The 11,198-nt window shown below is 39.8% G+C and overlaps 1 protein-coding gene across 11 annotated transcripts in view; it reads right to left on the bottom strand.

The window, feature by feature from the left end:
- Positions 1–1,203: 1,203 nt before the first annotated feature.
- Positions 1,204–11,198, bottom strand: part of LOC132875513 (kynurenine--oxoglutarate transaminase 1-like) — a 68,908-nt gene continuing 58,913 nt past the window's right edge. For all 11 annotated transcript variants that reach the window (XM_060912335.1, XM_060912344.1, XM_060912339.1 and 8 more), the window contains 8 exons: positions 10,460–10,585; positions 10,147–10,267; positions 9,867–9,943; positions 9,466–9,555; positions 6,656–6,842; positions 2,490–2,566; positions 2,303–2,389; positions 1,204–1,683 (listed from right to left, as the gene is read on the bottom strand). In XM_060912335.1, the coding sequence (XP_060768318.1) occupies positions 1,624–1,683; positions 2,303–2,389; positions 2,490–2,566; positions 6,656–6,842; positions 9,466–9,555; positions 9,867–9,943; positions 10,147–10,267; positions 10,460–10,585 (825 nt within the window). In that variant the 3' untranslated portion in view covers positions 1,204–1,623. The remainder of the gene's footprint in view (positions 1,684–2,302; positions 2,390–2,489; positions 2,567–6,655; positions 6,843–9,465; positions 9,556–9,866; positions 9,944–10,146; positions 10,268–10,459; positions 10,586–11,198) is intronic.

Below are 11,198 nucleotides of genomic sequence, written 5' to 3'. Positions count from 1 at the left end.
CAAACATACCGCCTGGGCAACGAAGAAGTGGCTTCGTAAGAAGCATTTCAAGGTCCTGGAGTGGCCTAGCCAGTCTCCAGATCTCAACCCCATAGAAAATCTTTGGAGGGAGTTGGAAGTCCGTGTTGCCCAGTGACAACCCCAAAACATCACTGCTCTAGAGGAGATCTGCATGGAGGAATGGGCCAAAATACCAGCAACAGTGTGTGAAAACCTTGTGAAGACTTACAGAAAACGTTTGACCTCTGTCATTGCCAACAAAGGGTATATAACAAAGTATTGAGATGAACTTTTGTTATTGACCAAATACTTATTTTCCACCATAATTTGCAAATAAATTCTTTAAAAATCAGACAGACAATGTGATTTTCTGGATTTTTCTCATTTTGTCTCTCATAGTTGAGGTATACCTATGATGAAAATTACAGGCCTCTATCATCTTTTTAAGTGGGAGAACTTGCACAATTGGTGACTGACTAAAGACTTTTTTGCCCCACTGTCTGTGTGTGTGTGTGTGTGTGTATATACACACACACACACACACACACACACCACTTGTACGAAACAATTACTAAAATATCAAGTTATAACCATATTTTAATCAAATCTTTGCGAGAGCTATCGGGTAAAGCGACCTACCAGCTCATGGCTCATTAGCGCCCCCCGGTCAAGTTTTTCTGTCCAGTTTTGTCCCTGTTTTTGCCTGTCTGTTCTTTTGAATTGTGTCTTTTGCTACCTCTGCCTGGATTTCCCTTATCCCTGTGTTCATCAGTTTTTGTGAAGACTTTTCTGTCCTGTTTTTTTGTCCCTGATCATGTCTACCTGCTCCTCTGTGTTTTTGACCCCCTGGCCTGTTTTTTGACTACCGATTTTTGCCTGAGCCCTACTGTACCTTTGCCTTTCTGCCATCTACTTCATTAAAGAAGATTTTTCTTTACACTGCCTGTTTTCGGAGTCTGCTCTTGGGTCCTCACTTCACCTCAGCTCGCCACTCCTGACACCGCTACCTATATGAATCATTTTAATCGTAAAAATTACTATATTAGATTTATTGTTAATGCTTAAAACTATTCCTATGCCATTCTTGAGGTCTCAAGGCATTTATAAACAAAAAGTGAGGCCATGGTTCTGCATATCTTCTTTAAACTCTTAACAGTATTCCTGATGAAGCTTTGCACAAAAACAAAATAATGACCCGAGATATAACCATGTATCAGTCATTTAATAATAATCATTGAGGGTGGAGGACTAAAGTCACATTAAATCTGTATTTCACAGACAAAACAAATGATCATTTAAATTATGTTTTTCACAACAATTAAATTCTATGATTATAAAACCAGCTACAATTGTTGAGTGACTTAAGTGAGCACATGCACTGAGGTTTACTTGTTACCAACTTAACTGGGTATTGTCAAAGATGATTGACTGACAAACATACAAGTAAAATAAATTTACAGATAGAGGAGAAGGAAAACATGGGCAAACATTTATCTCCATGATTTTAAACACAGTTCAAATAAGATTCTTCTAAATGGTCATATACTCTATGAGCAATGAGTTGCTATGTGTGAGCAAATATGTGACTTTCAAAGCTCATTTTGGACAATCATATTATTCCATCTATTTTTGGTCTTTCCACCGTCTTAGAATATCTTCAGCTGCTTTGAGGGTGGAGTCATCCTTTTTATAAAGAAAAAAAAAAAGTATGAATATTTAGCATGATAATCTCATTTATCATACTGTCTGCATATAGACTTACTGTATCAAGACAAACACTTAAAAATCAATGGATTGGTATGATTTTAAAATCAATTAAGAATGTATCAGGAAATGTATTACAAAGTACAAGGTACTGAGTGGGTCTTGATTAGCTAATATCTAAATGTGCACCAATTTATTTATTCTGTATTATTCCTATTATTTTGTACAGTATATGGCCAAAAATATATAGACATGTGACCATCACACCCAGACGTTTTGAACATCGCACGGTAAAGCAAAGGGCATTAATATGCTGTTTCTCACACCTTTGCTGCTGTAACAGCCTCCACTCTCTGGGAAGACTTTGAGTTTGTAGTAAGGCTATGAGGATTTCTGTTTATTCAGCCACAAAAGCATTAGTGAGGTCAGGCTCTGATGTCAGGTGAGGAGGCCTGGGGTCCAGTCTTCATTCCAATTCTTTCCAAAGGTGTTCAATTGTGTGCTTCCAACATTTGGTGGAAAGCTCTTGTATGGGTGTGATGGTCAGTTGTCCAGATACTTTTGGACATAGTGCATCATAAGTAACAAATTACTGTACCTTGACAAAGCAGAATCTAACGTACTTCTGAAAATCTGCTCTGCTTTCTGCACTGTAAAATGCAGATACAGGGATAGTACCCAAACGCTAAAAGAAGGGGAAAAAACCCACATCCTATTAATTTTACAATAAAATATCAAGTATCACTTTGAAAAGATAAAAAAAAAAGTTAGTGATTTACACCTACCTTCTCTTTAATAAGCCACTTAACAAATCTATAGTCGTAGGGTTCGTCCTTGGAGCTTGCGTCATTCAGGTCAACTTCTACAGGACAGACGAATCACATTTAATACTGGGCATGTCCATTGTTTACAAATTCACCTTTCCTACCAAGTGGCCACCGCCATCAACAGGGCATGCAATGATTTTGGTCTTACAATTAGTAAGCCGAAAACAGAAGTGATGCACTTCCCGCAAAATGATGGTGTCCAACCTATTACCATTGACGATCATCAGCTAACATAGGCAAAGAGCTTCACTTACAACCCCGATTCCAAAAAAGTTGGGACAAAGTACAAATTGTAAATAAAAATGGAATGCAATGATGTGGAAGTTTCAAAATTCCATATTTTATTCAGAATAGAACATAGATGACATATCAAATGTTTAAACTGAGAAAATGTATCATTTAAAGAGAAAAATTAGGTGATTTTAAATTTCATAACAACACATCTCAAAAAAGTTGGGACAAGGCCATGTTTACCACTGTGAGACATCCCCTTTTCTCTTTACAACAGTTTGTAAACGTCTGGGGACTGAGGAGACAAGTTGCTCAAGTTTAGGGATAGGAATGTTAACCCATTCTTGTCTAATGTAGGATTCTAGTTGCTCAACTGTCTTAGGTCTTTTTTGTCGTATCTTCCGTTTTATGATGCGCCAAATGTTTTCTATGGGTGAAAGACCTGGACTGCAGGCTGGCCAGTTCAGTACCCGGACCCTTCTTCTACGCAGCCATGATGCTGTAATTGATGCAGTATGTGGTTTGGCATTGTCATGCTGGAAAATGCAAGGTCTTCCCTGAAAGACACATTGCCTGGATGGGAGCATATGTTGTTCTAGAACCTGGATATACCTTTCAGCATTGATGGTGTCTTTCCAGATGTGTAAGCTGCCCATGCCACACGCACTAATGCAACCCCATACCATCAGAGATGCAGGCTTCTGAACTGAGCACTGATAACAACTTGGGTCGTCCTTCTCTTCTTTAGTCCGAATGACACGGTGTCCCTGATTTCCATAAAGAACTTCAAATTTTGATTCGTCTGACCATGGAACAGTTTTCCACTTTGCCACAGTCCATTTTAAATGAGCCTTGTCCCAGAGAAGACATCTGTGCTTCTGGATCATGTTTAGATACGGCTTCTTCTTTGAACTATAGAATTTTAGCTGGCAACGGTGGATGGCACGGTGAATTGTATTCACAGATAATGTTCTCTGGAAATATTCCTGAGCCCATTTTGTGATTTCCAATACAGAAGCATGCCTGTATGTGATGCAGTGCTGTCTAAGGGCCCGAAGATCACGGGCACCCAGTATGGTTTTCCGGCCTCGACCCTTACGCACAGAGATTCTTCCAGATTCTCTGAATCTTTTGATGATATTATGCACTGTAGATGATATGTTCAAACTCTTTTTGCAATTTTACACTGTCGAACTCCTTTCTGATATTGCTCCACTATTTGTCGGCACAGAATTAGGGGGATTGGTGATCCTCTTCCCATCTTTACTTCTGAGAGCCGCTGCCACTCCAAGATGCTCTTTTTATACCCAGTCATGTTAATGACCTATTGCCAATTGACCTAACGAGTTGCAATTTGGTCCTCCAGCTGTTCCTTTTTTGTACCTTTAACTTTTCCAGCCTCTTATTGCCCTGGTCGCAACTTTTTTGAGATGTGTTGCTGTCATGAAATTTCAAATGAGCCAATATTTGGCATGAAATTTCAAAATGTCTCACTTTCGACATTTGATATGTTGTCTATGTTCTATTGTGAATACAATATCAGTTTTTGAGATTTGTAATTTATTGCATTCCGTTTTTATTTACAATTTGTACTTGTCCCAACTTTTTTGGAATCGGGGTTGTACTTACTGTAGGTGGTGAACTAACTGTTGATGCATGATTAGATGCAGAAATCAAGAGACGACTGGCCAGAGGAGCAGTTGCATTTAAGTCACTCACAACCAGATGCTGGAACCGGAGAGGCTTGACTATAACAACCAAAGTGGCAGTGTACAAAGCCATGGTATTGCCCTGTCTTTTGTATGGGAGCGAAACATGGAGCACCCTCACCCCACACATCCATCTATTAGAAATGTTCCATCAAAGGTCACTGAGGCAAATTCTGAGGATCCAATGGTGGTACCACATTAACACAGAAGTGCTACAAAGAGCCAAGATAACAACCATAGAGACCATGGTACACAGCAACTGCCTCCATTGGTTAGGGCACATCTGCAGGATGCCTGATTATAGAATTCCAAAGCAACTTCTCTTTGGAGAGCTTGCCTATGGAATTAGATCTCGTGGACACCCCAAGAAGCAGTGGAAAGACTGCGTGAAAGAGGATTTAACCATATTTGATTGGCTCCCAATCAAATTTCGTATTGATTATAAAATACTACTATTGACCTTTAAAGCACTGAATGGTCTTGCACCACAGTACCTGAGCGAACTTCTGGTCCTTTATGACCCGTCACACTTAGATCAAAAGGTGCAGGCTATCTGCTGGTACCTCGTATAGTGAAGGCTACATCAGGGGGCAGAGCCTTTTCTTACAAATCCCCACAGTTATGGAACAGCCTTCCAAGTAGTGTTCAGGAATCAGACACAGTCTCAGCATAAGTCTAGTCTGAAAACATCTGTTTAGTCAAGCCTTTTGTTAATGGTGTTTATGAGGTAAAGGTATAGATCTGGAGGGTCCTCAGACATAGAGTGTTTTGGTAAACTGGGATGTAGGGATGCTGTCAGTCCCCCAATCGCTTGCTCACTCGAGTTTGTTGACGGTGTGGTGGCTGGTTGCTTTATGTCCCGGGGCTCCCTCATGCTTGTGTTACCTTCTGGCTCTCCCCTTTTAGTTATGCTGTCATAGTTAGTTTTGCCGGAGTCCCTGCTTGTACTCAGCACAAAATGTATACTGTTCCTACTTATTCAGGTGACATTGGGCATACCTAACAACCTGTGTTTTCTCCTCCCCCCCCCAAAAAAAAAATCTGTCCCTCTGAGTTACATATCAATCCTGAGATCGAGATGCTGACCTCTTCTGCTCCTCGGACCTGCCTGATCCATCCTGATGCCCTATGTCTGGTTGGAATCTCATCACATCGCGCCTGTGGAGGATGGCCCCATATGGACAGTTGAAAGTCACACTTGGAAGACGCTCTGGACACTTACAGTAATGCTTTTATGGCTGAGGACTACAGTTGACTTGCTAACTTTAGGACTGCAGTTGTCATGAACAGTTTTGCACTCAAGTTTCCATTAATGAAGAGTTATATCAGTGAAACTGACTTCATGTTAAAACTGTTAATGTTATAGTCATGTTGTCTGTTGTTGCCCAAATGAAGATGGGTTCCCTTTTGAGTCTGGTTCCTCTCGAGGTTTCTTCCTCATGTTGTCTGAGGGAGTTTTTCCTTGCCACTGTTGCCACAGGCTTGCTCATTGGGGATAGATTAGGGATAAAATTTGCTCATGTCTTGGGTCATTCAGATTCTGTAAAGCTGCTTTGGGATAATGTCTATTGTTAAAAGCGCTATACAAACAAACTTGACTTGGTGACGACTGGTACAACACCACAGCTGACAGATCTGTGTGGAGAGACCACATTCACAGTGGAAAGACCTTGTCCGAGACGAGGCTACAACGGTGCGTGGAAGAAAGATGTCAGCGGCACCACCGAAGAGCCACCCTTGCTCAGAGATGACGGGGACCATAAGACCAAGCTACTTTCCTTTTAGTGCTAGGTAAATTGTTGGAGTTGCTAGCTTGATGACAACCACTAGAAAGTTTTTGTGCAGTTCTTGAAAATTAAATCAAGGCATTGTTTCATCTTCTGAAGTGAAATTCAGTGGCTATGTGCTTGAGGATTGTGAAGAGATGCGTAGGTACATGAGATACATACAGATTTTCTATACTATCTTGTTTATCCTGATATTACTGTTCTTCGTGAGTAATTAGCTGGCACTGTGTGGTTACCTTCTGTTACATACCGGTAATTGGTTGTGTTACACTTAGTTTATTAGCCTTTAATGAAGTCCTCTGTACTGAGCCTCTGCATGGTCTTGTAAGTCTTGTCATCCTGGAGACTTAATTTTTCACTCCACTTTATACACATTTGTCTGAATATTAGGACTCACTCAGGGAGGAGATGTCTGCCATTATGAAGTAGCCACCCTCGGGCATGAAGGGTTGCAGCCCTATGCTCTTCAGACACTCCACTAGGCTGAGCCGTTTGGCCTGGAGCTGTTTAGGTAGCTGTTTGAAGTAGCTTTCCTCTGTGCCAAACAATTCATATTCCCTCTCAAAAGCCGCAGCAAAAGCCTCCTAAAAAACGTGTAAATTTGATTTTTTTTTAAAAATGTTGCAATAGAATATGCACAATAAGCAAAACAGATTAAAACAATTGAATATGATTAAAACTGAGAGACTCCTTTAACAGGCAAGCATTCAATTATTTATATTCCCAATTCAGAGGAATTGGGGTTGTAATTTATTGTTATAGTACATGTACAGTCCTGTGCAAAAGTCTTAGGCACCCTAATTTTTTCATACAAACTTTGTAATAGATTTCTATTTTATGATTTCTACATTATCGAATCAGTACAAAAACATTTTAGAATTAGTTTTCCAGCACAAAATTAAATGTTACAGAAAAAAAAAAAAGTTTGTATCTGAGCAGCATAAGAGGCCACTTTTCAGATTAAAAAAGAAAATATAACGAAGGCTACTGGGTTTTGCTACAAAATTAAGACGAAAGTGTGACAGTCAAAGTGTCCAGAAGAACTGTAGCTGGTTCTGCAAGATGCTCAGTAAAACCTACAGCTCATTTCCTTATAAAACTGCACCAACTGTACCTGAGACTACTAGACTACTATTTTTTTAAGGCAAAGGTTCATCTCACACCAAATATTGACTTTGTTTCATTATATAATTTATATATATATATATATATATATATATATATATATATATATATATATATATATATATATATATACACATACACACACACACACACACACACACACACACACACACACACAGTGGTGTTTGAAAGTTTGTGAACCTTTAGAATTTTCTATATTTCTGCATAAATATGACCTAAAACATCATCAGATTTTCATACAAGTCCTAAAAGTAGATAAAGAGAACCCAGTTAAACACATGAGACAAAATTATTATACTTGGTCATTTATTTAGTGAGGAAAATGATCCAATATTACATATCTGTGAGTGGCAAAAGTATGTGAACCTCTGGGATTAGCAGTTAATTTAAAGGTGAAATTAGAGTCAGTTGTTTTCAATCAATGGAGTATGGAATCAGGTGCGAGTGGGCACCCTGTTTTATTTAAAGAACAGGGATCTATCAAAGTCTGATCTTCACAACACGTTTGTGGAAGTGCATCATGGCATGAACAAAGGAAATTTCTGAGGACCTCAGAAAAAGCGTTGTTGATGCTCATCAGGCTGGAAAAGGTTACAAAATCATCTCAAAAAAAGAGTTTGGACTCCACCAATCCACAGTCAGACAGATTGTGTAGAAATTAAGGAAATTCAAGTCCATTGTTACCCTTCCCAGGAGTGGTCGACCAACAAAGATCACTCCAAGAGCAAGGCGTGTAATAGTCGGCGAGGTCACAAAGGACCCCAGGGTAACATCTAAGCAACTGAAGGCCTCCCTCACATTGGCTAATGTTAATGTTCATGAGTCCACCATCAGGAGAACACTGAACAACAGTGGTGTGCATGGCAGGGTTGCAAGGAGAAAGCCACTGCTCTCCAAAAAGAACATTGCTGCTCGTCTGCAGTTTGCTAAAGATCACGTGGACAAGCCAGAAGGCTATTGGAAAAATGTTTTGTGGATGGATGAGACCAAAATAGAACTTTTTGGTTTAAAGAAAAGCATTATGTTTGGAGAAAGGAAAACACTGCATTCCAGCATAAGAACCTTATCCCATCTGTGAAACATGGTGGTGGTAGTATCATGGTTTGGGCCTGTTTTGCTGCATCTGGGCCAGGATGGCTTGCCATCATTGATGGAACAATGAATTCTGAATTATACCAGCGAATTCTAAAGGAAAATGTCAGGACATCTGTCCATGAACTGAATCTCAAGAGAAGGTGGGTCATGCAGCCAGACAACGACCCTAAGCACACAAGTCATTCTACCAAAGAACAGTTAAAGAAGAATAAAGTTAAATGTTCTGGAATGGCCAAGTCAAAGTCCTGACCTTAATCCAATTGAAATGTTGTGGAAGGACCTGAAGCGAGCAGTTCATGTGAGGAAACCCACCAACATCCCAGAGTTGAAGCTGTTCTGTACGGAGGAATGGGCTAAAATTCCTCCAAGCTGGTGTGCAGGACTGATCAACAGTTACCGGAAACATTTACAGTAGTTGCAGTTATTGCTGCACAAGGAGGGCACACCAGATACTGAAAGCAAAGGGTCACATACTTTTGCCACTCACAGATATGTAATATTGGATTATTTTCCTCAATAAATAAATGACCAAGTATAATATTTTTGTCTCATTTGTTTAACTGGGTTCTCTTTATCTACTTTTAGGACTTGTGTGAAAATCTTATGTTGTTTTAGGTCATATTTATGCAGAAATATAGAAAATTCTAAAGGGTTCACACACTTTCAAGCACCATTGTGTATAAACATTTCATTTAATTATTTTGAAGCCATTTTTGGTCTACAGAATTTCTTTACATGTGCCTAAGACTTTGACAGTACTGTATACGTATATTTAACATTTCAGTTCTGACAGGTCAGTTGGATTGTATAGATTTGTATGGTCATGGATAAAGTCAAATTAAAAACATACATACATACGCCTTGCCATAAATTTCCTGTGTGTTCTTTCCTTGCCATATAGTTCCCATATCTTTATTTAGTCAAATTATTCAGTCAAATTCCTTAGATCCCCAGGTGTGTTTTTACCTGACTAAGAGTGGGACAGTGGTATAAGGAGTTCTGATGGACAGTACATAGGTGTTTCAGTAGGTGTCCTGGCCCCATTGCCCAGCCCACCTGAAGCCCACATAGGTTGGGATAGAAAGTGAAATCAGGAAATGCATTCACAAACAAAGTAGCCATTTTAAAAGAATAACCACAATAGATGAAACTCTACTGAAGGCTAAAAGCAACCTTCTAAACAAATCCATTAAAATAATTAGAATCAGAGGTTTACAAAACCAAATAATTTCATAGCAACATCACAGAGGTTAATGCTGTTCTGTTTAAAAATGCAAATTGCACAAGTGTGCTTAGCTACACATATGATACGTCACACTCATGCTGTGATATGCAAAAAAATGTTTTATTCTGTTTTATTCTATTACCTTCCATCCTGTCGCACTGAAGCACTTGCCTGCACTGCCAATAGTGATGGTACGCTCCCACATATCTGGGAGACTTGCTACAGTTGAAACACAGATCAAGATAAACAATTCAGCTCTACGAGGTCAATAAAACTTTCAGCAACCTTTATTACTGCATCATATATCAGACCCTTAATTAAAAACAGTTATATACTGTACACTCATACGCTATGGTGTTTACATTCAAAATTTTGAAGATTACTGTGAATGTCTGTAAATTCACAGGAATTTTGATTCTTACACATTTTAATGTGTTGTGCTCCATCATATGTAAGCCACTCATACACCTCATCACTGAAGCAAATAACATCATGCTTTATACACAGGTCAGCTATCATCTGCAGCTCTTCCCTCTGAAAGACCTGCAGAATAAATGGTGAGATTGTTCATATTTTTATATGATCTGCAATTATTCCTCACCTATTAGTTTCAGTTGTTGTTTTAATGAATCTTTGATAAATCTGGTTCTTCAAGTACATAATAAATGAAACATTGACTCCATTTTGAGTAAAAACTTAAGCTATTCAATCCTGGAAATAAATGGGCAGACTCACCTTGCCTAATGGATTATTGGGAGTGTTAATGACGATGGCCTTTGTACGGGAGTTAAATTTACTGCCCAACTCTTCAGGACATAATACCCAGTCAGCACTAGACACAGTTGGACCAGTAACCTTTTGCTGCAAGATACAAACAGCATTTTTTAAATATAATATCCATCCAGCTGCTTATCCTGTTCTACAGGGTCACAGGCAAGCTGGAGCCTATCCCAGCTGACTATGGGTGAGAGGCGGGGTACACCCTGGACAAGTCACCAGGTTATCGCAGGGCTGACACAGAGACAAACAACCATTCACACTCACACCTACGGTCAATTTAGAGCCACCAATTAGCCTAACCTGCATGTCTTTGGAATGTGGGGGGAAACCGGAGCACCCGGAGGAAACCCACACCCCAGCTGGGGAGAACATGCAAACTCCACACAGAAAGGCCCTCGTCGGTCGCTAGGCTCAAACTCAGGACCTTCTTGCTGTGAGGCGACAGTGCTAACTACTACACCACCGTGCCGCCCTTAAAGTAACAGTCCACCATACTTCCATAATGAAATATGTTCTTCTCTGAATTGAGACGAGCTGATCCGTACCTCTCCGAGCTTTGCGCGACCTCCCAGTCAGTCAGACGCGCTGTCACTCCTGTTAGCAATGTAGCGAGGCTCAGCATGGCCAATGGTATTTTTTGGGGCTGTAGTTAGATGCGACCAAACTCTTCCACGTTTTTCCTGTTTACATAGGT

The sequence above is a fragment of the Neoarius graeffei genome, chromosome 28, assembly GCF_027579695.1.
Source record: "Neoarius graeffei isolate fNeoGra1 chromosome 28, fNeoGra1.pri, whole genome shotgun sequence".
In the NCBI taxonomy this organism is placed as follows: domain Eukaryota; kingdom Metazoa; phylum Chordata; class Actinopteri; order Siluriformes; family Ariidae; genus Neoarius; species Neoarius graeffei.
The sequence above is the reverse complement of the archived record's forward strand: the minus strand, read 5'-3'. Positions and strand labels throughout refer to the sequence as shown.